General features: G+C 34.6%; 2 protein-coding genes across 2 annotated transcripts in view; one reads left to right on the forward strand and one right to left on the reverse strand.

The window, feature by feature from the left end:
• LOC142347436 (COP9 signalosome complex subunit 6-like) overlaps nt 1-27,993 on the reverse strand; it is a 527,653-nt gene that overhangs the window by 330,095 nt on the left and 169,565 nt on the right. The window lies entirely within an intron of this gene.
• Nucleotides 95-27,989, forward strand: LOC142347420 (putative glycoprotein hormone G-protein coupled receptor). Its single transcript, XM_075398932.1, has 7 exons — nt 95-702; nt 839-938; nt 1,281-1,423; nt 1,761-1,972; nt 24,126-24,302; nt 26,983-27,147; nt 27,771-27,989. The coding sequence occupies exons 1-7, from the start codon at nt 343-345 to the stop codon at nt 27,910-27,912; spliced, it is 1,299 nt and encodes a 432-aa protein (XP_075255047.1). The 5' UTR covers nt 95-342; the 3' UTR covers nt 27,913-27,989.

Below are 27,993 nucleotides of genomic sequence, written 5' to 3' on the forward strand. Positions count from 1 at the left end.
ATTTGACTAGAATGTTTGATGCAATAAAACCCGGTCGCTTCTATAATGCCTATATGTTCACTAGCGGTCTTATGTTGTCATATCAGATTGATCAATCACGTCTTGACAAACAATAACAACATCGGTTTGCTGGTTCTTGCTTCTATCTTTGGATATTAGCATGGTACAAACAATGTTGCTTATTGTACCGGCTAAAACCTAAAGCGTGAACTCAAATAACTGAACGCCAAGAACCTGGCGACATTTAATTCTTACGTCCGGATAGTTGCAGTGGACTTTTGAAGAAACGCTCATTAATGGTTCTGTACACAGATCCGGCTAAGTAACAATTGCTTGAATAAAATGAATTTGGAAGACATTTATGATGGCTTTGAAGAGACCAATTTCACGACTGCTTTCACTACGAAGCCCCCCAAGCATACAACTCCAAGCGCCGGTTGGTCAGTGTTCGCAGACATTAACGACACCCTGAGAGAGGTCAACTTCATTGTCTCATTAGTATTGGGCTTTTGTGGCCTTGTGTTGAACACGGTGACATTGATAGTGCTTCTTGACGAACAGCTCAGAGGGAAGAATAAGTACAAGTTGATCATTTCGTTGTCATTCGTAGACTTCTTTTCGTGTGTGACTGCTGTACTTTACGCTCATTGTGATCCACAATGGTTACTCCCCGAAGGAGCCTTGGGCGAATTTCTCTGCAAGGTTGGTGCCCATTTCGGTTTTAATGTATCCTTTAATTGTGCATGAGTATGTGTGCGTGTGTGGATCACGTGGTGTGTGTGCCTAAGTGTGTGCATGTGTATGAGCAAAACGGGTGTGTGTATGTGTGTCTGCGTAGGTTGTGTTCAGTCGGTTCCTATACTACCTGTTGTCTGCCACTAGTGCATGGCACCTGGTCATGATCTGTGTCGAGAGATTCATATTCATCATCTACAATGGTAAGCACCAACTCAACTCACACTAAAATCATTATTCGCGCAATCCCAAGTCACCGAAATAAATCTTTTTCGGAAATTGACCTGTAAATTGATCTAACACAAGATGTAGCAGATCAAATCAAAGATTTCGGATATTTTTGTTCTACGGAAAGCTAAAACCGTTTACAAATTAGTAACATTATTGCAAATCGCTTGAAAAAAAATCTCAGGTTTTTTTATAGTGCGTTGTCTCGCGTCCCGGACCATGCGTTTGACGATCTGCCAAATCAAGCACTCAAATGGATACCAGTCATCCAATTAATTGACAACTGGTATTTCGCATAACCGTCCAGATATGTTTAGACTGGTATGAGGCTAATTTCGGCACCAAAGCCAACCTCTTTCTCATCCTGTGTAGTTGGGTCATTGGACTGGGTGCCATGGGTTACAACTTCACAGCATACAAGACCTACAATCGCAAATGTGCTCTAGAGTGGGCAACAAAGGTAAATTTTACTTTATGTGATCTGAGGAAACGTGCACCAACTGTTCATGGAACTTGATTTTAAAAGATGCAATTTTGAGTTTTATCGCTGGCTCGATTTAGACGGTGGTTGCACTTCCATGAGGCAATTATGTGGATACAAACGAAGAAATTTTTACCTCAATCTGGGCGAGCGTTCCGTAAAGCCTAATTTAAGACTTTCCTTGGCCAATTGGGTCGAGCATGGTCTGTTCATACTCTTTTTGGTACAGCATGGGCTTTTTCAGTCAAGGCTTTGTCTAGGTTAGAACATATAATGAACTGATTTTTCTGTAATTGAATGACGGCATGCAATTTAGCTGGACAAGACAGTGGCAACAGTGGAGGAGCTAGTTTTAATGGTGTTAGTACCCATAAGTGTGATGGGTGTGTTGTACTACTTGGTCTACAGGAGAGAGAAGGAGTTCAATGAAATTTTTGGTCCACATGCCCCATGTGTGCCTTCTGTCCAGCACAGAATGGCTGCAGGGGGCGGAGGGAGAGGAGCCGGCAAGCGATCACCCAGCATACAGTTAGAAAAAGATTCGTTGAACGTTTTCTAAAGGCAACGACCTCTGGTCGAGATTTTTGGGGAATGTTATGCAATAATGCATTGACTGCCGTTGGAACACTTTAGCAGATAAATTTTACATGACTATGCGCTTAATGTGCAGAGTGTTCAAAGCATTTCCTTTAATTCGGCACTTGTCAACACATTGAACAGATAAGTATGTATGATTTTTCCGCTGAATATTATTTCCTTTCACCGGCTGTCACCTCTTTTCTTACATAATTTTAAGCTTATATAAGCACTAATCAAAACAAAATTTGCACAATTTCACAAGTCATTACACTTTAAAAAAATTCCCGTGTGAAATCGCATGATTTTTTTTCGTGTGATCAAATTTTATACGATTTTTCCTTTGAAAAATGCGTCTCGTGTGATTTCAAAAATCACACGATTTCTCGTATGAATGAGCGTATAATGAAAATTGGCAATTTTAACAGAAAATTTTTTGCCAGCTGGTTTTCTAGTTGTTGTTGTACTAAAAATTCATAAAATGAACACAAAAGTATCATTTTTTAATGAATGCTTATTCAGGTTTAATCCTAGAGACCCAGATAAAATTATCCTAAATTAGACTTGACCGGTTTTCTGACATTTGCCTTTTGTTAAAAAAACATTGCAGATAAACAACAGTTTTTCATTCTCGAGTTTATGCCATGGACGATATTCACTCAAAAGAGGAATCAATTGAAAAGAATTTTAAAACATTACGAAATATAAGTTGTGCAATCAAAAGTTATAGGCCCAAAAGTGTTTGTCAACTTTTCAATCTCCATGGGTCTTCTTCTCGTCCCCATCTCTTTTAGAACCTAAGACTGTTCTGCCAATCACAAGTTTATGCTTTATTTGGAGAGGTTTGACCCCAAATCTGTATTCATTTCTAAGTGAAACTCACAACCAATCTTTGTACTTATACTCTGAATTAACACTTGTCGCACAACGGTACCTCAAAATTTAACTGCCGGTTTTTGAATCATATCAGCGAGAAAACTTAAGCAGAAGTCTCAACAAAGAAAATTTAAGACTACTTACAGAAAACTGTCATTAGATTTCACGCACTCAGCGGGAGTACATTTGGAAGATTTAAATAATTACATTCCACGCGCTTTGTAAATAAATTACGCTTAAAGTAATTGAAATTTGCGCTTAGTGTAAATTAAATTCATGTTTTTGATATTTACGGCTTTTATTTAACCAGAGTTCTACATATTAAGGTAATAAATTAAATCTTTTTTCGAATTTTTTTCCCAAATATCTCTCAACTATTGTAGTGAATTTTAATTAAAAAAATATTAAAATTACTTAATTACTTACATAGGTACGTTTTAAATTGTACGATGGTAAATAGATTGCACGGCAACTCTACTTAAGATAGATATCAAGCAGATTTCATAAGTTCTTAGGCGTCGTCCACGACCCCCCCCCCCCCCCGCCCCCGTTGCGGGCAGCAATTTGCTCAGGGTCAAACATCTCCTAATCTTTATCTTAAAAATTCTCCACTTCTTCCCAACTCAAATTTCAGCAATTTTATCTTTTATCCTAGACATTTCGAACTTACTACTTCGAAATTTTAGCTATTAATCTGCAGTGCTTCCCAGCTTTGTCACAAATAGTGATATTTAAATGACAGTGATAGTAAAATTATTCTTAATACTAATACTAAGCTGATTTGTTTTTAATAATTTTGGTGTTATTGCAATTTCTAACACTAATGTTGTAATTCTTATTATTTTATTACTTACCAAAATTTTTGCTGGAAAGCACACATTAATTATTTTGGAAAAGCTCTGAATATGCTGAATATTTTATTAGTGAATTTATGTAAGATATGTGCTAAAAACGTGCTGTGGTTTTGTACGAAACGTTTAGAAATTTTGCACAGATTGTGATGTGCTGAAAACGTTAAGTTCAGTGTCTTTGGGATAGTAATAATATAAAAATATAAAATAATATAAAATTTGTGCTAAAAATGGGCTGATTGGTAAGGCAATCGTCGACAAGTTCTGACAATTTGCTTATTTTGAATATTCAGCACCTGCAACTAAATTGTCAACATATTGAACACCTTTTTCTGATCAAATCTACACTTTCAGTGTATTGCTTACAAGTTAGCCACTCGCACAACTGAGACCTCGGTTTTGTTTTTCAAAACAGACGATACATAATTCGATCCAAACTTCAGCCAGAATTAAAAAAAACCAATCGAAATCATCATTTTCGGATAGCTTCCAGATATTGCTCTTGTGGATAAAATTTTGAAAATTTCTTGTTTTTATTCATAGCTTGCATAAAAGGCAGAAAATTTCCTCTTTTTCAGTTGGAATTACAATAAAATTACCTAAAGCTAAAAAATTGCATTTTGTTTTTTCTTGCTGTCCTAATTGCATACAAAGAGTTGTTCAAAAAACGTTGGACAATGCATGCTGCACAAAACAACATCTGCGTCTGTTAGTTAAGCACATCTGTAAATTATTGGAACTGTTGTCTTTCCCGTTGATGAGATGTTTTATTAGATAGTAATTGTGTTTGCTGCTATTTAAAAAATATTTACGCAAAGTGACCCCTTTTTTAAACGATCTTTTGTATTTAACCAAGCGAGGTAACAAATCGATCCAACAATTGAAATGAAAATCTTTGTTTGAGAAGCATAATAATAAGCTTAATTCTAATTGCTAGCCCATTGTAAATTCAGTTCCCTGAGAACTCATTTTAATGCTTTGGACCGGTGATCAGACTTGTTTAGAAAAAATGAAAAGCCCCATTAAATTTTGTTTGATCTCATAAAAATGCATGCAAAACACAACGATTTTAAACACAACATTATCATTCATAGGGAACAGTGGCCAGCTGGTCTGTACATATACTGCTGGTCCGTACATTAGATACTTAAACGACGGGGTTAATCGCGGGACCACATGTATAACTTGAGAGTTCAACCCCTAGTTCTACTCTTGGTAAATAGTTAAGTATTAAAGAAAGTTAAATGCAAATATGAATTAATAAGTTATGTTAAACAGCATCAAATATGAACCGAGTATGAAGGGATAGAATAGTTAAGTTATTAAGAGTGAGATAGTACAAGTTAGCACAGGTTGAAATATTCTAAGTTAACTTGTAACTTAGATAGAATTTAAGAGATGTTAAATTATAACTTAGAGTAGTTAAGTTGAACTTACCTGATTTCCAAATTTGTGCTAAGTTAATATTTTATGACTTAGAGAGTTCTTAGTTAAGAACAAGTCACAAAATATTCTAAGTTAGAAAAATATCTCAAGTAAGCTGAGATTGAGCAAGGGAGTAATACGGGAGTATGATTTTAAATCAGAAGTTATCGGGGACCAAAAAGTGCTGGTAGTTGAGCGTGCAAGCTCCTTTTATACTTGCGGACACGTGGTTCTCTAGTATCCTATTGGATAGAGATAACAGTGTCGACAGAGTTACCAAGGTTAACTTGGTGTTATCTGTGTGGCGTGATAATATTACGTCATTGTATTCTCAGTTTTAGTTAGTGATCTTAAAATAGTAGCTTATTCAAAACTACTTAGTAATTTGTTCACACGTTAAAATGGACTTTGTCCAAATCAAGTTTGTGCTTCACGCACTATAACGTAAATTCTCAAAATAGCATTAAGATTATCAAATAGTGTTACTGAGTGTAGCACACTTCAGTACATCCCATCCCGGTCCATAGGTATTAAATCAAAACATCAAATTTTACATAATCGAATAAATTATTTAACTTAATTTTATAATAATTAAGCATTTAAAGTTTGTGAGGTAGATTACTTGGTTAAAGTTCTAAAGTTCATCGTAGCTTCTTGTTTCTGAGTTCTCTCTTGAAGAAGGGTTGACGATGTCCTAAGATACAAGGCTGTACAAAATAATAGATCCAATTTTTTTGGGTGGCCGTTATACTAGACCTTTTGAAGTTTTTCCATAAGATTGTGCTGTCAATACATCTGACGTTAAATAATAGAATAATATAAGTTGAGGAATATACTGGTTAAGTTAATGGTCTATAATGACAAGCGAGGTAAATGAATAGGGAAATTAAAATGACTGCGCACAACACCATAAAGGCTAGAGTTGCCGCAATGACTCCCCAAATAAAGAATTCCGTTTCGTAATTCATCTTTATTTGAGTATTTGAAGAATAAATCAATTGAAGTAAGCTTTGTAGCTATAGTTTAAGGAATTAATATTTAGACTTAGTTGATCATTATGAATTAGCTTTAAGAAATAATTAATCTTGCTTTTTGTCATCAGTTCAAAATAAATAACAATTTCTTTTTGTTCAAAGTCTTCAAGAAATAAAATAACTTCGCATTGAAATTCAGAATAATATAATTCGGAGATCCTGAAAACTTTATCGTTAAAAATAATCTGTTTAGAAAAGTTAACCCATGCGGATTCAACATGATCAGAGAGTTGACAATAATCTTTAAACCATTCGATATCAACACCTCCTTCGAAATGTGTGTTCATTTTGAATAATGTAGTGATTCAATTTTAATGTCAATGGGGAGAATGGAAGACCCATTAATCTTTGAAAGGAATTGACAGGAAGATCCAAATAGTACTTAAACTATAAATGATGGATGGCGATGAATGAAAACCTGTTAAAGAAAGGTTGTAACATTTCTATATCCGTGATCACCAAAATGATGAAGACTAACATTTTAATTGAAATAAGTGAGCGGTCGAAAGTTTAGATTATTGATGTTAAGAATTTCTTCTGTATGAATAAGCTTTAGAATTTCAAATAAATCGTACTCAGGAACTTGATGAAAATAAACTACAATTTTATTGGAATTGTTATCTTGCAAGAATAAGATAATCTCTTGTAACTCAAATGTCCAATGAACTGACAATGGTGTATAGAATTTATTTCCAACTAAGAATGTTTTCGAAGTTTTAATAACTTGCGATTGAATAAATTCAGTGAGATCACAATATGTTTTGAAATATTTAACGTCTACTGAAAGGTTGTAAGACATTAAATAAATTATGGAATTCGATGGAACAATTGAATGATGATAATAAGCTATCGGTAAGGATAAAGAATAGATTTTATTAGAGAAGCGAGAATCTGCAATCTAAAGATAAGAATGGACTCCTTGTTCACCATAAATTGCGCTAAGTGTAATCATTGAAGATTGTTTCAATGAAGATTGAAGAAATGCCGATTACTTTACTTGATGTAAGTAATGTAATAAAGGAGAGTAAGGTAATCAAAATGGCTAATAATTAGGCGTTTAAACTAACGAATAATTTTCCTCACCGCGGGAGAAAGAAGAAGAAGTAATGAAGGAAGTACTGAACATCAACAACCACAAATTTATCTATTCCATTCCGTGAGTGCTCAACGTGATGAGCGGAGGATGTGGAGTTGATGCTTCAGATTTGCGATCTCCAATTGGAGCTCAGTAATCCGTTGTTCGAGCTGTTGAGAGCGTTGTCTTTCTGTTAGAAAGTTTTGCTGTACCTGATAAGTGAAGGTATCAAGCTGAGGAGTGAGGTTTGCTGTAATATTATCAAACGGGACTTGTATTGTTTGTCCTTGAAGGTTGTGATTAGTTAGTAGATAAGAATTTTTGTTCGACAAATAACCAATGAGATTGAATCTATTGATGTTGGGTTGCAACTGGTAGATTAAATTTGTATCGTAGTTCGGGTGTCCATTAAAACCGGGGGTTTTAGCTTGTATCTCAGCTTGATGTTGTTTTTGTAGGCGGTCTTGCAGGGGGGTAGTTGTGTAATGATGAAGATTAAGAAAGTTTGGTCGTGACAATTGAGTAGTTGTAGTGTTTGCTAAGACATTGGGTACCGTACTGTTTGTCTTGGGTATATTTACTTCTAGCGGTGTCGCTGGGTTGAATGTCTCTCTAATGAATTGTTTACGTGGTTGTTTCTTTGCAATTGTATCTGCGGTTTTAGTTCTCTTTTTGGATGATGTAGATGATGATGTAACGGTTGTTGATGAATTTGCACTAGTTGCTTGAGTTTGTACTGCTGAAATCTTGATAGTTGAGAGAAAAGTTGTAGATGGGGTAACGTGAGTTGTGGGTTGTACTAGTCTGTCAAGTTGTTTAACTCCAGATTGAGGTTTAGAAGTTGATTGTGTATTGTATTCGGGCCAACCGCTTGAAGGTTCCTTCTGAAAGACTGGTATCAGTTCGTTAGGGATTGAAGAAAGTTCCTGAAATATCAAGTATTCTCTACTCTTATTCTATTCTAAGAGTATATTTTTTGAAGTTATTTTGCTAGTATTCTCTTTTTCTTATTTTTTTGTATTCTCTTTCAAGGTAAATCAGTAGTATTTTTGAAGTCAGTCTGTATTATCATCATATAGTTTGATGATATTAAAGTAATAGAGGAATTAATCCTATACTGGAGACGTAGGAACGTTGTGATCGTTTCTATTTTCGTCTTTATTATTCTCATCATGTAGGTTTGGGTAACCCTTTTTATTCTCAAATCTTAAAGCTTGTAAGCCTATATTCTCTGCGTAAGGTGGAGTTTGAATAACTCGTTCTCTAATATTAATATTTTCGGTTTTTGGAACTTGCATTGTCCGTTCTCTATTTTCATCAGTGTTATTATTATCAGAATTTGTTGCTTGATAGATGGAAGTCAAAATTGGAACTGACATTAAGTCAAATGTGGCAGCAAAGAGTGCCTTACCAAAGTGAATAGATGCATCTGTAATTTTGTTAATTTGCATTGCTCGAATTAAGCATAAGACTATGTCGATGAGTAGCTTGATGAATAAGAAAGCGGCAAAGAATATTCCGCATCGCTCAATTATATATTGTATTTTACCAAAAATTTCAACAAATTGATTATTAAAGAAGTCCGGTGAAATGAATGAATCTAGATAAATAGTTCTAGAGTTATAATAATTCGTGCCTGAAATATTTGAAAATGATTCTCTGCTATCTATTAATGACTTAGTAAAGTGTTTGAGAACTCCTTTCATATTGGAGTTGAAAGTTATTGAATTCCAGAAAGACATCATTTCTTTATATGTGTAGATAGAAGCATAAATACTTGCAGTAATAACATTCGCAATTTGTTGAATAACTATGTGTGGTTTGAAGAGTGCAGGTCCTCTTACTTTTGTGATTTGTGGGGTTAGTTCGACCCATGAATTATCATCGTCAACATCTAGTTGAAATAAGTTTGAATGTTTATCAGAGCACAATTGTTCTTCGGCTTCAATGAAAGTTTGTCTAGAAATCGGATCAACGAAATGAATTTCATCTTCATAAAGAATTGGTATTCGATTATAGCACTTATTAAGAATCTGTAAGGGTGAATGAAATTCAGGACAATTATAGAGCCAGGCAACATTGCCATTTGTTTTAAGAAACATAGATCTGTTTCTTGTTAAAGTATATCCAGCTAAACGCGGATTTTCATGAGAAATCATTAAAGTGTTAAGAATTGTTGAGCGCTCTAATTCACAGTCATTTCTTAATAGCTCTAGAGTAGAAGTTTGAAGTTGCCGAAGATTATTAAAGTGCAAATAGTCAATTTTTGTTCCAAGATGTGCTTCGAAATCAATATTTTCATAAACTTGAGAATATGTTGTATCAACTGTTTTGTTGTCACTGGAATAGAATTTATTTTTCAGAGTTATAGCACCAGTATCGGGTTTAAATTTGTGAATGGGTTCTCCAGTGTTCATATCAAATCCGTCACGAAGACTAATGTATAGAGAATCATATGGCGTAGGATATACTATTCTTGGATGACTACATAAAGACTGTGGTTTATTATAAACTTGGAACATAAAGCTTTGTAAGTCGAAATCTGACTGAGCTGAAGTAAATTTAGGATCCTTTACTATGTAGTATTTGTCATTAGCTTTAATCATTTGAGCGTCAAAAGTGCGAATTATAGTAAAAAGACGATTATTGGGTTCATCCCAAGTGTATGCAAATGGATCAGTAGATGTAGAATCGCAGCCTCCGGCTGATAAAGGACAAGGTAGAGGTATATTTTGCCAGTTATTAACTGTGCCATCTCTAAGGTTTACATTCAGGCTAACATTTTGCATATATGTTTCATAAGGGTAGTGTGTAATCCAACCTCGGGAGTTACATTCATTGTTTCCAGTTCCAACATCGCCTGAGTTAAAGTTTGAGAATAAACATTTGTCAAAATCGAATTCTACTGATTTAGAAGAAGGGGAAAGCTTTATCTTTTTTCTTTCCTTTGCGAGTTTGCATTTCTGAGCATCAAGCTTAACTGAAGTAGTAATAGTATTATGTCTGGCATCTATGCCGCTAGAGTCAAAAGAATCGCAAAACCAACGTAATTGCTGTTGGGTTGCTTTACACATAGTTGCTTCTAGTTTAACTTTATAATTTCTTTGGTAGAGAGTGACTCGTGCTTGATTAGTGCTAATTTTATCGGGGCGAATTTCGCAGGGTGCTACTTTGTTGAGAGAATACATCTGGTTTGAGATCATTTTTGAGCAATCAAAGTGGTTAACATGAAGGTTAGGAGCTGTGTTTTCGTAGATACTCATCTTTTCAATTGGTCTGGCGTCAGTGAAAGACGTTAAGATTAATAATGCAAGTAATATAATAAAGATCAAATATTGTGTATAGCAAGCAGTTATAACACAGAGAAGTGCAAGAGGTATTATAGCAATAAGTTTGAGAAACTGAACAGAACGAATTTGGTTTCCTATGTAGGTTATAAAGTATTCTACTTTCGAGAGAAGCGCTTTCTTATCAGTGAGTTTTTCTTTAAAGAACTGGTCTGTAATCAGTGATAGTGGCATATGGACGTTGCGTTTTGACCAAATTAATAGCTTTTCAGGAGGATCTATTAATTTAAGGTACGTAATTTCTTCAGGTAGACAATTATTTCTATTTACGACACATTCTATGAAGTGTGGATGAGAATCGTTATATTCAACTAGGGATTTTAACTCTGCAATACGCTGAGCATTTTCAGATTCAATATCAGTTGCTACAGGTAGGAACAGATTTAAGCAAAGTAACATAAACATTTTGTAACTTACGTTTATTACTTCGTCTATTGCTGGTGATTTCTTGACCTCTCCGTCTTCCATTTAATAAACGAAGACAGTATAAGGTGAGTCTAACAGATTCAAGTTAATATTATCCGTAAAAGTAATCTGATATTTTAGCTCGTGAACGTGAGCGGAATTATAGGGTACCCAAAATATGACAAATTTTGCGTTATTTTTTGATGTTACGAAGAAAGCAACTGTTCTCTGTTGATTAGAAACAAAACACTTGTCAAGTGTTACAGTTTTATTTCCGAATTTCAATATTTTCTGTAGGAGGAATATTCTGATATACGATAGCGGGTCGAATGCAAGGGCAGTAAGAACTTGTGTTTCAAGGGAAAGTGGTAACATAGATTAAGGGTCTACAGTAAAGGGAGCTTCGATGATATCAAGGTCTATTTCGTCTCTGTTGTTCAATTGAAAATGAAAGCGTTCAAAATGTTCTCGTTTGTTAGGGGTCCAACACACAATTATTTCTAAGTTTACAAACTGATCTTTAACGAAGAAAATAACAATGTTTTCTTTATATGAAATATATGATCGATCAATTTTTGCTGACTTGTTATTATATTTCAGAATTTTATGTGGGATGTTATAAGGACTGTAAGAAGTTGAGAAAGTTGTTCTTGAAGCTATAACCCAATAATCGTTTAGCGGAATATTCATTGATCAGTTGGTGGTTCTGATATATGTTTTGTGACAAGTATTTGCAGGTCACAAATTGAGATGCTTGAAAACTTTTCTAAGTTTTCTAAGTTCATCAGTTGAAAGGGGCAAAATGTGAAAGATATAATTTGGGACAGAGAGAAGGAGAGAGAGAAAGAGAGAGAGAGAGAGAGAGAGAGAGTTAGAGCTGAATTTAAGAGCGAAAGAAGTAATTGATTTCAGAAGGTAACTGAGAAAAGTGATTTTGAATTTGGGTAAGGCTCTTAAATAGTGGTTTTCAGGGTTAAGTTACCAGAATATGTGTGCTCATTTCTAATTGGCCAATCACTAGCTGTGACTAGCGCCATATAGCATGTTGTTAAACTGTGATATGATTGAAATGTTGCGCTAATTTCTCTATTTTCAGCACAGAATTGCGTTTATTAGCAGATTTTTGGGCACAAATTATGTGTGTTTTTGACCATTCCTGTAGAATGAAAACAAACAGTGTATTACGTGTTGTCTGTCGATAGCAGCTAGGTTAAAAAATGGCATAAAATTAATTTGAATATATCTTATATTGTCATTTATTTCATGAAGTTAGGTGTTTAATCTATAACCAATCTTAATACACGGGCGAATCGTGAAAGTTGAATTTATTCATAACTAAGATAGCAAGGTTGATGATTTTTGGGCTGAAGGTAGTTTGTCCATTAGAACGTCGTGTGATATAGAAATAATTAACAAAAAGTTTGCTAATTTCTTGGGGCTACCTTTTTTTGTCTATAGCCAATCTTAATACATGGGGGAAAAATTGATTTGGTCATTACTTTATGAAAAGAGCTTAAAAAATGAGCAAACTTGGCAGTGCAATAGCTGTTGTGCAGACACGTTATTTGAACCAAAAATAAGCGGAAAAAACATTTGAGACTTTCTAGGGCTACCTTTTTTTTTCTATACCCAATCTTAATACATGGGAGAAAATTCGATTTGATCAGTACTTTCTGACACGATTTTCAAAAATGAGCAAACTTGGCAGTGCAATAGCTGTTTTATAGACACGTTATTTGAACCAAAGATAGGCGTGAAAAACGATTGAGACTTTCTAGGGCTAACCTTTTTTTTTCTATATCAAATCTTAATACATGGGGAAAAATTAAAAATTGTTGTTATTCTAAGACTAAGGCTTCAGATCTACCGATCGCTTAACTGAACATCGTAAGGGTGACTAGTAAGTGTATGAGACAGCGAAAAACAAGTTGTTTGTAGTTTTACTCATTTTATCTTGGTTTTTCTATGCAAAAATTATAATTTCACAATTTCATGTCCTTGTTATGAAATTGTGACAACTTTTTGGACGAAAATGAAAATTCTACTCTGAACACATTAACTACTAATACTTTGTATGTTCTATAACGAACTTTCACTTGTCTATCGCGTAAAACCTCTAAAGGGGAACACTTTAAAGATTGTAAGGTAACGATATAGAAAGGTTTCATTTTTCCTTTAAAACTTTTGATAACTTTCTTTCTTTTCAAAAGTCAGTTGGTATCTCAGGGTATATCTACTAATCATAGATTTTACTTTCGAAACGTTAAAGTTTGAACAGAATCGTAATTGCTAATAAAAAGAGCGAACAGAAATAAATTCAATAACTTAAACTTTTTTGGGATTTATACTACCTTATTTCTAATTTGTGTGTTGTAAACTTTTGTGAAATATTAAAGCAAGCATGCATTTGTGCAACTATGTGGTCTGAGTTGTTGAGCGAATAAATTCATCAAGTTATAGCTCTTTCTGACGAATGTGTAAGGTTTGCACTTAGGCGACATAATTCTTACGTGCGGAATTTAAATTTGCGGTTAGTTATTTGTTCTTGAGTGATCTAATGTTTATTTTAAACATTCCTTTGGTCCTTAAGCTAGTAACGTTAGCTCTATTTGTTGACTATGTGGGTTGCTTAAATGTGCATTTCCTGACAAATTGCAATTTAGTGTGTTTAAATAGTTTGCAAGGGACAAATTTCTGTACTTAAGGTATTCAATTTAGGTAAGGTGTTTGCTCATGGGGGAATTGTTTCTACCTAACTTTGCTTTGTGTAACACGTGTTTTCAGCGTTAGTTTGTAATAAAAGGTATGCATAATTGTTGAAAGTGTATGAGTGTTGAACATGTATAGAAGTTTATGTGTGTGTAACAGCTTGCAATGGTGATTAATTGCGTACTTTGTGTAAGATTTGTGTTGAGTGGGCTATTTGCTTTTTGCCTTAAACGTTCATACTATACAGTTGGTCTCTTACTCAAATCTTTAAACTTTCTCTGATTTCTTTAACCTTCTGATTTTTCATTTCTAACTTTCTTTCTTTAATCCTTAAACTTTTATTCTTTCTTTTTCTTAATCTTAGTTCCTTCTTTAATTTGTTTCTTCTTTATTTCCTTTTCTGTTCATTTCTTATTTTTTTTCATTTCATTCTTCTTCTTATCATGTCTCATATGCATATCAATTTTTTGGAACCCGATCACGATATGCAGGATGAATTGGATCGTGCTAAAGTTGAAATCAGCAGAAGGGGGCTTGAGCTTACTTCCACCACGGGATTTAAGAAGACGGTTAAGAGTTATTTCTATCGGAAATATATCAATCAGGAGGTCGCCGGATTGGATGCTGACGATTTTTTGTTCTTCATGTCTGAGGGCTATAATGGCCTAAGGGTGATTTTGGGAGATGAAGAAGTTCACGCTCTAGACAGGGTGAGTGTCATGGAGAAACCATGGAGGCGGCGTGACATTCAGTGTGTGTCCGTTGAGACCTTAGAAGTTATCGATTTCTTCCTGGGCCTAGATGTGAGTATCTGTTGATTTATTACTCAGAATAACTGTTTGTTGTGATGAGGCCTTTAGGGGCACTTGAAGGAAGAAAAATAAATGAAGGGTTTTTAAGGGAATCAAGAAAAGAAGGGGGATGTTTATGAGCCAGAGAGAAAGAAAAAAATATTTTTGATTTTAGTTCTTCCAAAAATTCTTTGTGGGGGACAAAGTGGAATGGGTGTGGGAAGAGCAAGAGGCCTTAGCGAAGCAACTCTGGGCTCTTCACTATGCGTGGTGGGATCCGGAAGTTGGTCCCGTGCTTCAAGGAGCATATAAGATGCTGAGGGAGCTGAAACTTCCGGAGTGTGCCATCTTCAAGTGTGACACGCTCAGGAGCGCTGTGCTTAAGAACCTGCTAAAAGACTTTATGAATATGCGGGTATGATTTTAATTTGTGGAGATTTGCGCTTATATGGGGTTTGTGCGCGTGATATTTTAACTATGTAAATATATTTTTATTTTATTTTTGGTGCGTGGTTACGCTTTTGAATATAAAAGTTATTAGTTGAAAAGAGATTTTGTGTCTCTATTTCTTTTTGAGTTTCTGTATCAAGTCAGAAGGAATAGGTTCACCAAAGAATGTAGGTGCTTTTCTATTACGTTGAGGTCTGCTTAATACTTCATTTGCGTCTGGTAAATTAGATATATTAGGTGATGCTGTAGGTGTAGGATTATAAGGTGATGATGTGGGGCTATTATGCGTTGCTTGGGGGAATAATTTGCGTGTAGCTTTAAATTTACTAGTATTATCAGTTGGGGTAGAAAAATTTTCTTGCTGTGGGCTATTAGGTGAATATATATTTTGCATAGGGTAGGGGGTTGAAATGCGTGGGGGTAGAAAATTAGAAGAGCTTGTGCCTTGAATGTGTGTAGTGTTATCTACTCGTGTTTGTAGCGATTCTAAGCCTGAGTCCTTTGTTGGGGTAGCCTCAACATTGTAGGGTGGTTGTAGTGTAGTATTAGGATTTATAGTAGGTTGTGTTTCTACTAAAGGCCACTGTGAAATAGCAATATGTTGTGCGCCTCTATAGGCATTAGATTTGGATATATTATGCTTATTATATTGAGTATAATAATCATCCGTATCGTCTGGGACTACATAGTTCTCAACTAACTCTTGTATTTTGTCTTCTTTCGGGTAATAAGGTACTATATGATTTCTATGCACGGTTTTCTTCTCATTCGTTTTATCATGTTGTATCTCATATGTAGTATTAGTTAGCATTCGTTGCACAGTGTAAGGGCCTGAGCGTAGCTCTTGTAGCTTTTTAGACTTTAATAGTCCTTTCGAGTGATTTTCTAGTAGTACTTTTCTACCTTCAGGTATAGGCTTTCCGAGTTTAAATCTATTTCTATACTTGTGCGCTTTATTCGTAGTTTGTCTACATTTAGTGTAGGTATTCGAGTATATTGTTTTAAATGTATTCTCTCGCTTTAACATTTCGTTAGATAATCTGTTTTGTAACAATTTCTCTATCTTTTTGTTATTACAAGTTTCTTCACTATGCGAGTGTGGTGGTAGATTACTACAATACTCTGACGTGCATTTCTTTTGATTATCTCGTAGTAGTCCTAACTTTAGTGATAAGGGTATTTGCGGTTTCGTTCCGAATAGTATTTCATAAGGGGTATATCCCGTACTGTAGTTTACTGCAGTATTGTGTGAAAATGCAAATTTACTAGTGTACTCGGACCAATTAGATCCACTTTTACTAATAAAATGTCTTAGGTAATTTGTCAAATGTTTATTTTGTACTTCTACTTTGCCGTTAGTCCACGGTGAATATGCAGTTCGGGGGCATAGTGTAATTCCCATTCATTTGTGTAGTGAACGAAATCATTACAAATAAAAGCTTTGCCGTTATCATGTACTATTTGTTGCGGTATACCAAATGTAGTTATAAATTTCTCTAGTTGATTTACTGTTTCGAGAGCTTCAGCATTCTTGCTAGGGTATACTTGTATAAATCTAGAGAAAGCGTCTACTATTACAAGACAAAATCTATTTCCTTTACTAAGTGGTAGTAGTGGACTTTGTGATCAATATGAAGTGTATGTAGGGGTATAGCTTCTAATTGTCCCCATGGTTCTAAGGGTGCTTCGTTCAAGTCTTTGCGTGCTGACTTATTAGTTTGACAACTTAAGCAATCTAACATTAACATTTCAATCCATTTACACATACCGGGCCAATAGAAATATCGCTTAACTCTATTGTAAGTTGTGCTTTCTGCTCTATGACCACTAAGTTCATGCGTATGTGCGACTTCGAATATCTTTATAAATAGCGAAAGTGGTGCACATATCCTAACGTCAAAAGAGCCGTCCTCACAAGGTTCGGAATAACAGAATAAATCATATTGACTTTCTAAAAACAACAAGTTGAAATTATTTCTATAGGTTTTTAGTGCTTTAGATTGTTTAATAATGTAGTCCTTTTTCTGGAGGTTTGCCTACTTTTAGCCGATCTCTAACTTTATTTATCACGGAGTCGTTTACTTGTTCTTCAAGAATATTATCGGTGTCAAGATTAGCGTTTTTTGCAAAATCTGTAACTTTAGCTATTAAATCTAATGTATCTGTGTGGACATCCTTTTCTGAGATGTTTTGAAAAGCTTCTGGTTCAATAAGTTTCTTAAATTTTGTCCGTCTGATATAATCGGCTTTAGCAGATTCTAATTGTTCAATAAGTGAGTTTTCAATATTTCCTTCTACTAGATCTAACCAATCTTGGTCATCATAACCTTCTCGGTCATCACGTATTTCAGCTATTTCTTCTATCTCGGAATAGTAGTGATTATCATACTCGCTAGTTAGTTCTGAAGTTAATTTCTTTATTTGATTTATTTGTGTGCCGTAGCGAAAACAATCAGAAAAACTGTGTATAGCATTACAGTGTTCATTTATGTAGTCTGGTGCATCATCTACGCTAAAGTCACCTTCATCATTTATATTAATAAGTTTCTTTCTTTCGCCTTTGACTTGAGCAATAATTGGATAACAGTCGTTAGCTGATGCGTCTTTATCGTCTTGATGCAATACAGAGTAGTTAACTTCTTTTCCGTTAATATGAAACTTTATATCTTTAGGTATTACTCTGTGCTCTAGTTGATAAAGTTTAGCATCTGCTAAAGAAACGTTTCGGCTAAGAATGTCAGGGAACGCTAAGTTTTTGCCTTCAGTGTATATAATTTGCAAGTTTTGGAACTTAGTTATTACAACTTGATACTTAAAGAAACGATGTGACATTTGTCCTCGTCGTGACCAAAGGAATAGGATTGGTCTGTGATCACAATATAGGTAAATTGGAAAAGGGGATCCAATAACATAAAATTCATATGTTTGTAATGCAGATATTATTCCGCATAGTTCTCTATGTTGAGGGGACATCTTTTGTTCAGCTTTATCAAATACTCTTGAGTTTGCTGAAATCATACGTTTTCTATCAGGAAAATCTTGTATAAGAACACAACCTGTTCCTAAATTAGATGAATCAGCATGTATATGAAAGGGATAGTCATTAGAAGGAAACGCGTTAGAAATATCGTGACAGAATCTTTGTTTAAGGTCTGTGAATACCTTTTCGTGTTCTGGTAACCACTTGAATAATGTTGTATCTTTAGTTAAGTCATATAGAGGTTTTGCATCTATGTGAAAGTTCAAAATACAGGTATGATAGAAACCCATCATTCCTAAAACTCTTAAAACTTCTGTTTTCGATTCTGGCGATTTTAGGTTTCTAATATCATCTATGCGCGAAGCAATAGGCGATAGTCCGTCCTTAGATATAACATGTCCTAGAAATCTCACTTTTCGTAAGAAAAACATTGTTTTATCGGGGGCTGCTTTAAGGTTTGCCTTTCGAAGCAAAGAGTGATACTCTTTTACTATTGTGAACATTTCTTGTTTATCTTTAGCTTGTAATAAAGTATCGTCTATATATGTTATGGCTTGTTTACGTTTTATAAGGGGTCCAAATGCATAACGCATTAGTTTGCTAAAGAAACTGGGTAATGGTTTAAGACCATAAAATCCTACTTGATAGGTGTACTGTCTGCCTCCTACAATAAAACTTGTAACCTTCTGTGTATCTTCAGTTAGTGGTACTTGATTATAAGCCGATGACAAGTCACTACTTGTAAATATAGTTCCGGTTATTCTTGTCATTAGAACGTTTAGTGGTTCGAGTGGCCAACTAGAATTACTTGTATCAGTTATAGAATTTAGGTATCTAGCATCAATGACTAGTTTTACATAATCCTTCTTAGGTAATATGATGACGGGATTGACAAACCAACTATTCATATCATCGTTCTCATTGAGTTCTCTGATTATCCCTGCTTGAATTAATTCGTCCATTAGTCTTTCTAATTTATCTCTGAGATGAATGGGTATTTTGCTTGGTCGTTGCTTTTTAAAGGTTGCGTCTTTCTTTAGGGGTAAATGGAATTTATGTTTAGTTTTGCCAATATCATACTTATGATGTGAATAGACATCATTATCCTGAAGTATTATTTCTAGCAACTCAAACAATTCATCATCAGTCAAATCACTTTGCGTGAAATCAAAATTATCTAAGAACCTTTCTAGATACTCTATGTCTTGAACTGTATTTCTATTTTGCTTAATTACAAAATCACTAACTGCTTTATTTATGATTCGGTTGCTTTGTAGTTTATCTCTAAACTTAGGAAACTGTTCGTTGACTTTAGGTCTACATAACTCTTTTGCTTCGGTAGAGAAGTCTGTGGCTAGTTCTCTCTCATCTTCCTTGCATTTTTCTATTAACTCACTTTCAATAATCTCAAGCACCTCTTCCTGTTCTAGTGTATTGGTTTCTACTTTTTGTAGTTTATCAATATCATCTTTGCTTGTATACACATAGATAGTTATTCCTGAATTCTTAAATGTTTGTTCATTTAGAGAAGATATCTCTCTCCAATCCATTCCGTCTAAACCACAAGCTATTTTTGGCATCGCTATACAGCGTAAATTTAGTCCTAGTGCATGATTTCTCATAGCAAGTAGCGTTGTTTTGATTGTATCAATTGTTGGCTTTTCATAGTGATTAGCCTTAGTGATGAGATTATATACTAAGTTATTATCTGCTCTGAAAGTTATTATGTCACCTATATCACAGTTTCTACTCTTACAGTAGTCCTTTAATAAGGGTATTCATTTTGAGATTGTGTTTGCAAAACCTTTTCTCATTTCTGCATCTGAGGATATCGTGTGCGCTATAGGCATATTAGAGTCAAATATAGATTGGGTACGAAAATCTATATATCTAATGCAAGAATTAGTTTGGATTTGCTGTCCTTCTTGTAAGTTGTTTACTACTGTGTTCAGTATGAAGCAACTGTTATAGTCCTCACTTTCGTTTAGTATTGTACTTGTAAATTTGGCACAGTTTTTGATATTGTATCTTTGTATAGGTTTGTCAGTTATATCACACATAGCATAACCTATTATTCCTCTATTTATCTGTATTGGGTGATTCTTTTGATTCTCCATAAATATGGGTAGAAACTCTTCAGGTTGTGGACAAATTGTGTTCACAAAGACTAGGTCAGTTTTTGCAACGTTAATATGGGGCATGAAATATGTTCCTGGTGGAAATAAGGCTTGACTGGGGTGCTTTTGCTTGTGCAATTGTGTATTTTTCTGTTGTAGAAAGATGGGTTGAGCTATGTTTAAAGCTGTCATCTCAGTTATGTATGGGTAATCTTTCTCATTGTTGAGTGAGCCGTAGCAAATTAGGTTTTTCTCAGTTTTTAATTCTACTGCGGGGATATCGAAGTGAAGTGCTTTTAAAAACAAATGACAAAAGTCTATACCTATTATGTTCTGTCTCTGCTCTTTAGTAACGAATACTTTATGGGGGACTGTATATTTACCGTCAGTTTCGAAGCTAGATTGAATAGTTGTGTAGCCAAGCATTCTGATTGATGAACCAGTATATGTTTTTGAATCACAATTTGTATTTTGTAAATGCAGATTTTGTCCAAGGTTTACTAGTGCAAGGTATGTAGGGTGGTTGATAATAGTGCAGGTTGATCCTGGGTCAATCATGAATTCTACTTCTAAACCACTATTATTTTTAATGTCTCCGGTGGCAAAGTGATATAAGTTGAGATAAATTCTTGACTTAGTACTACTTTCTTTAGTAGCGTTCGGAGACTTCAAAAGTTTAAAGGAAAGAAGTCTGTTATAGCATTTACGTAGTCATCGTCGCTTTCAACGAAACTTATTTGATTTGGTTGTTGCTGAATATTGTTGGGTTTTGATTGTCTTTGTTGTAGATTGTTATTTCTACTTGGTGTATAGAAGCTAGCACTTTGTTGTGGCTGTTGCTGTTGTTGTGGTGATGGTGATTGTTGTTCAAGATTTGGTTCATTATTTCTATAGGTGTTTTGCGGAGGGAAGGTTTGTTCGTATGGTTGTGTGAATCTATTGCCATAACTGCCAAACGATGTATTTTGTTGTTGATAGTTAGGCTTGCTGAACCTAGGATTATAGTTTGAGTAGCCACCTCTTGGTTGATAGCCTTGTTTTCTAGGACCATTGAATCTTGCATTGCCTCGGTTATTCTTTCTATAATCATTAGAGAACGTTATATTTGGCCTTCTTGGTTCAACTAATTCCTTTCTCAATTTGTTAACACTATCATCTATCTGTTTCTTTGTGCATCGAGAGATGGAATGACCATTGCTTCTGCAATAATCACAGAATCTAGTACTGTTAGGTCTGCCTTTTATGTTTGGGTCTCTTGGCCTAGAAGTATCTATAGCATTCACTTCGTTGCTTTTGAAAAGACTGGTTAAATCGTTAATTTTGCTCTCGAGTGTTTTAAGTTTATCTATTCCTGTAGCTCCACTAGGTTCTGTTGTTACAGAAAATGTTAAGTCTTTTACGACTAAGTGATCGACAAACTGTGTCCAAGTTATTGAAAGATTCTCAATAAGTTTCTCGTGCGCTTTGCGTTTTAAACCTTGTGGCCTTAGTCCTCTTATAGCAAAATCTATGTATTTCTGACTTCGTTGTCTTTGTTGGATTTCTTTCTCTTTCCTTATATTGTCATCTCCTTCAATACTTGTTGGTATCTTTTCTGGCCAACCTTTATCAACTCCACTCTTTATTCTATGTAGATAGTTCTTTATTAATTCTCCTTCTTGCCTAAATGTGTTCTCGACCTCAAGTCTAAATCTAAATTGGTCTCTACCGTCTGTGAATCTTTTTATAAATTCATCTTTTAAAGTATTCCAATCTGTAGTATCTGTGACTTCACTTTCAAACCATTCTAATGCTGTATCAGTTAAAAGTGAGCCGAATAAGGATTGTTGCCTTTTATCATAGCTAGTTTGTGCAACGGGTGCTGTAGGCCTAGTTTCTAGTGAAAAGAGTATTTTGTTTTCTACAGAGTTCCAAAAAGAAGTGGCATCCTGATTAGGATCATTGCCTGAAAAAGATACAAGTGAAAGATTTGGATGTGTTATGGGAGTTTCAGGTGGGGGAGTAACGGCAGGTGGAGGAGTATTACCACCAGGACTGGCCATTGTTTAAAGGACTGAAGTTATTGTATTAGAATTATGAAGAACAGAGGAATAGTTTAAATCAAAATCAAAAAAGGATTTTAGTGAGAAGCTCTTTGACTAGTTAACTTATACAAGTTACAAGTTAAATTTAGGCAGGCTTCTCTGATAGTTTAAATGAACAAGTTAAATTGAGAATGCCTTTTCTATATTAAATGAACAAGTTAAATTAAGTTGCCTCTCTATATTAAATGAACAAGTTAAATTGAAGTAGCCTCTCTATATTAAATGAACAAGTTAAATTGAAGTAGCCTCTCTATATTAAATGAACAAGTTAAATTGAAGTAGCCTCTCTATATTAAATGAACAAGTTAAATAGAAGTAGCCTCTCTGGGACCACCATTTATACTGCTGGTCCGTACATTAGATACTTAAACGACGGGGTTAATCGCGGGACCACATGTATAACTTGAGAGTTCAACCCCTAGTTCTACTCTTGGTAAATAGTTAAGTATTAAAGAAAGTTAAATGCAAAAATGAATTAATAAGTTATGTTAAACAGCATCAAATATGAACCGAGTATGAAGGGATAGAATAGTTAAGTTATTAAGAGTGAGATAGTACAAGTTAGCACAGGTTGAAATATTCTAAGTTAACTTGTAACTTAGATAGAATTTAAGAGATGTTAAATTATAACTTAGAGTAGTTAAGTTGAACTTACCTGATTTCCAAATTTGTAAGTTAATATTTTATGACTTAGAGAGTTCTTAGTTAAGAACAAGTCACAAAATATTCTAAGTTAGAAAAATATCTCAAGTAAGCTGAGATTGAGCAAGGGAGCAATACGGGAGTATGATTTTAAATCAGAAGTTATCGGGGACCAAAAAGTGCTGGTAGTTGAGCGTGCAAGCTCCTTTTATACTTGCGGACACGTGGTTCTCTAGTATCCTATTGGATAGAGATAACAGTGTCGACAGAGTTACCAAGGTTAACTTGGTGTTATCTGTGTGGCGTGATAATATTACGTCATTGTATTCTCAGTTTTAGTTAGTGATCTTAAAATAGTAGCTTATTCAAAACTACTTAGTAATTTGTTCACACGTTAAAATGGACTTTGTCCAAATCAAGTTTGTGCTTCACGCACTATAACGTAAATTCTCAAAATAGCATTAAGATTATCAAATAGTGTTACTGAGTGTAGCACACTTCAGTACGCATAATAATAAGCTTAATTCTAATTGCTAGCCCATTGTAAATTCAGTTCCCTGAGAACTCATTTTAAAGCTTTGGACCGGTGATCAGACTTGTTTAGAAAAAATGAAAAGCCCCATTAAATTTTGTTTGATCTCATAAAAATGCATGCAAAACACAACGATTTTAAACACAACATTATCATTCATAGGGAACAGTGGCCAGTGGCAAATTTTTCTTTTTGTCTTCTGTTTTTTTAACCACAAAATTTTTTTTGTTTCTTTTTACTGCGGAGCTGAAATTAATTCTCTCCTTTTCCGTTGTTTATTTTTGTCTTTCTTTCTTTCTCTCTTTCTTTCTTTATCATTCAATTTTCTTTCATTCTTTGATGCGGCAATTTCAGGCGGACGAAACAAGTACCTCTGATAATTTGATTTGTTTCCATTTTGCAGTAATGAGGTTCGAAAAATTAAATAAAAAGACGAAATAAAAATAACTGAAAAAGACGGCTGTAATTAATGTGAAATTTTGCTCCTAATTACAAAATGACCGCTCTTCATTTAAAAAAAACTATGAAATAAATTGATCGTTTAATTTTCTCATTGTTTTCCGTTTGTTTTTCAGTTGTGAGCTTTTATATCGTTGACCGACATTTTATCGAAGTCAAGCGTTCCTTTGCTCTACATAAGCCTGTTTCTCTTAGCCGGTTTCCTTTCCGATTTGTGTTTAATTGAGCTTGTAGTTGTTCACCATAAAAATGTTTTTGAATTTTAAATTTCTACTAATTCCCTTGTGCCGTTTTGTACCCAAAGGTTTACCTTTTCATATTTGCCAAGCGTCGACCACAATCAGACGAGGTTCTCCAACCTGCTGTTAATACTGGCCTATCTGATTTGCTGGGCACCCAATGAGTTCCTATTCGCTGGCTATGGACTGGAACTGATCGGTAACAAAGAAGACATCTTCACCACTGTCCCCTTCTACGTCACTCAGATACTCATCAATTTGAGCTCGTGAGTAGTGTCAAGATCTGAAGACTACCCGGGTTACGCTTCATACTCAACTCTGAGATCATACTGGGTCATATACGATTGTTAATAATCATACTAGATCATATATGACATCTTAGTAATCATACAAGGATCGCATATGACTTCATACAAGTCATATACTTATTGATGCCAATAAGCCACACTTTCTTTGCCTTTTCAAACATACATTTCAAATTTTTGAGTGATTATTTTGGTTTATCTAACGAAAGATTGGCAATATGTTTTTTTATAGTTGCAGCGTTCAAAAATCATCTTAGCTCCGACACCTCTTGAGGAGGAGGAATTATATACTCCAGCGGGTTTTTTGTTCAGTCAATCTTGACCATTATAGATAGATTCATCGTATAGAGTTGTGAGTGGTGTCATTAAAAAGCCCGTCCAGCGTAGAATATGGAATAAAAAAGATTTTTTTAAATTTCTCTTTCTAAAACGAGTTATTGTGGTTTAAATTTTTGTGAATAATAGACCAATTTGCGCTATTTTTATTCACATTTCCCTGAAGTTTTGCATAAAACTTTGTCAATTTTGCTAAAATATATAAAAATTGTTGACAATAGTACTGTTGATTTTATTTTTAAAGACAAAAAAATATTGTAATAATTTTATTTAATTTTTTCTTTTGCTGGAAGTACACACCCAAAAACAACTAGCACCATGTTTGTAAACTACACAAGGAGCTAGTTATTCTTCCAGTTCCATTGAAAGCAGTCTGGAATAAAAACTTTGCAGCTTTTTGCTAGCCTTACTCTATGATTACCAAAAACGCAGCTTTTAATTTTGTTTTCTTAATTACCAAATTACCTAGATCTATAACATTTGAAACGATTAAGCGTTTTTAGTGAACGAACAGTAAAAGCAAGGTTGGTTTAGATCCAATCTTACACTGTTGCTATCCAAAAATGTTTTGCATTGTAATCCGTCTGTCTTTTTCTAAAAACAAAATTTTTTAATGTTAATTGAATAAAGGACACATCTAATTGAAGATCACTGTTGATAGTTCTAATTGGCTTCCTAAGCAGCTTCAAATAATCCATCTACTTTTTTTACTCGAAAGTTTATTGTCGTTTTTTCTTTTAATTCTTTTTGGTTTTTAAATAGACAATGACTTATTGAACTTTGTAACTATTTTTCTCCTATTTTTGTCAACTCGTAGTTTATTGTCAGCGAAGAAAGAATGCCTTTTTTGTTCTCCTTTCTACTGAATTAAAACTTAATCATTTTTTCGGTTTTACACGTTAAGTTATGGTTTTATGGCTTTGATAGTACTAGATTTCACAAATTTGTTTTTAAATTCAGGTCTTGACCCATTTTCACTTTTTTTCTCGTTTCGTCACATCATCACTTTACTGACCATTCACATATTACATTTTTGGCGTTCAAAATAAGACTCAATTGAACATAAAAAACTACAGAGGCATAGATTTGATTTTTTTGATTTGTCTTTAGGTGTCGTTTTTTTATTTGCCTTTATAGTCGTTAGAAATTTCCTGGATTATGACAAATCTCATAGGTTTTTGGAGGAGTAATCGAGCCCATATCCTTCCAAAGTAAATAAGTGATGGTTTTCATGACTTTGAAAACAATTGTTTTCAAAAACAAAAAGAAACTTTTTGACTTCGCCTTTTTGTTTTCTTTGTCTAATCGTCACCTAGTCTCAGTATTTACGGGTCACATATGACATTTTTGCTGTCAAGGGAAAGTACAAACGTACAAAATCTAATGTTTTTAAAGCATTTGTCTTGAATTCAACGTCGTCGACACAGGTTTTTTGCAAGAAAAAAGTTAACTAGTTTTTAATGTTTTTCTGTAATTGACTTTCTTTTGGATATATATTTCAGGCATGAGACATATTCTGAATAATTACAGGTCGCAAAAATTTTCTTTGCACTGATAAACGAACATATTTGATTCTTTCACATTGTAGCTAGTGGCTTTCATGACTTTGAAAATAATTATTTTCGAAAAAAAAACAGAAGGATTACTTAATTTTGCCCCTTTTTCTCTTTTCTTGTCTACTTGTTACCTCTTCTCATTAATGAGAGGTTGCACGCTACGTTATTGGCGTTCGACGAAGGATCTGCTGAACATATTTCGAAGGACAAAAATATGGCTTTACGGCTTTGACATTGTTTTCTCGCAAGTTTTAAGTGCCTTTTTGTTTGTTATCTCTATTTGTTGTTATTTTTGTAACCTCTTGAAAAATTGAACAATGACAGCTCTCAATGCCTGCCTGTAGAAGCATATGTAACTATAAACTTGCTGGATGTTTTCAATTGCTATCTAATGGTTTTCATTTCTATGAGCCTTATTATGAAGTCGTCCCATATCTGTTCTAGTAAAGTACAAGTTATTTTGTTTAGTGTCAGTTTTATCTGATGCCTTTTGTCCATGTTATTATTTAAAACAAAACGGACAAAGTTTTGGATGTAATTAATGTTTGTTGTTATTCTTGTTTCATCTGGTTGTTTTTCTTGACTTGCTTTCTCAATAGTGATTAATCTCATCTGGAATAAATTCTGTTATTGAAAATGTTGATAATAAAAATATCGAGGCACTTGCGATTGAGTTATATATTGAGTGCCAATATTCGAGAATTTTCAGCTGATCCAATTGAACCAATTTCCTCAAACAACTTTTTCAGTGTATTCAATCCGTTCTTGTACGCCTGCTTCTTCCAAGAGTTCCGGACTTTACTGAAGAGGAAACTGGCCAACTGTTGTTCAGCAATCACTGCCTGTCTGTGCTGTCGACCATTTCCAAGAGGTCCCTCCCTGGATCCAATTGTTGTCGCATCCTATGATAGCAGGTATCGTTTTACAGCACAACTATTTTCTAGACGAATCTTGATTCGGATGTTCACAGTGAAGGTTAAAGCATACCTACACAGGCAGCGTTCTCCATTGAAATTTGATAGGAAAGTTCCCCATTAAAGTTTTGTTTGTAATGGTTCCATGCAGTGTAGTCATGACTATGGTGAGATGACAGGGATCAGAGATCAAATCGAGCGCACTTCTGGCACAGAAAAATTTTTTCGAGCGCACTTGAGTGTGGTGAAAAAAATTCGAACAAGGTTGACTCTGTTCAGAGGTCATTTCAGTCTGGGGTGTTCTGATCAGAGATAGTCTGCGCCTGGGACATCAGCCTTGGTCAGAGGGAAATTACCACTGATCAGACCCTTATGTCCAGACCAGACATTTGTGCTCTCACCAGATTTTTGTTTGTTCCTGCCCAGACTTTTGTCGGCTCACCTATGTTTTCAGACAATGTAGTTGTGAACGCATAACTCTCCCCTCTTGCGCCATCTTGGTCTGGACATATCAACTTTGGGTAAACTTTTGGCAAACGGTAGTCTGATCAGAAACAATTTTGGTCTGGAGAGGTCAGATTAGAAGCCATTTCAGTTGGATAGCAATTTGTGGGTTATTTCAGATACCGTGTGACGAGTGTAAACAGTTCGCATCCCACAGTAAGAGAGGTCAGCCCGAATGACTTCGGAATGTCTGTGCATGAGAACTACAACTCATCATCCGGTGCCTCTTCTAGTTATAGAAACGATGGCACTCTCATGTGATCATGCAAAACTTAACCACACCAAAACACTGCAATCAATAAAATACTGACAAGAAAAAGACTTAAAATTAAATCAGTATCA

This window comes from Convolutriloba macropyga, chromosome 1 (genome assembly GCF_964194025.1).
Source record: "Convolutriloba macropyga chromosome 1, txConMacr16.3, whole genome shotgun sequence".
In the NCBI taxonomy this organism is placed as follows: Eukaryota; Metazoa; Xenacoelomorpha; order Acoela; family Convolutidae; genus Convolutriloba; species Convolutriloba macropyga.

What these genes read in the sequence shown, in the direction of transcription:
- LOC142347420 (XM_075398932.1), top strand. Translation starts at nt 343, where the DNA reads ATGAATTTGGAAGACATTTATGATGGCTTTGAAGAGACCAATTTCACG. An exon ending in CTCTAGAGTGGGCAACAAAG is followed by an intron (nt 1,424 to 1,760) that starts GTAAATTTTACT and finishes CATGCAATTTAG; the next exon opens with CTGGACAAGACAGTGGCAAC. An exon ending in GTCGCATCCTATGATAGCAG is followed by an intron (nt 27,148 to 27,770) that starts GTATCGTTTTAC and finishes GGGTTATTTCAG; the next exon opens with ATACCGTGTGACGAGTGTAA.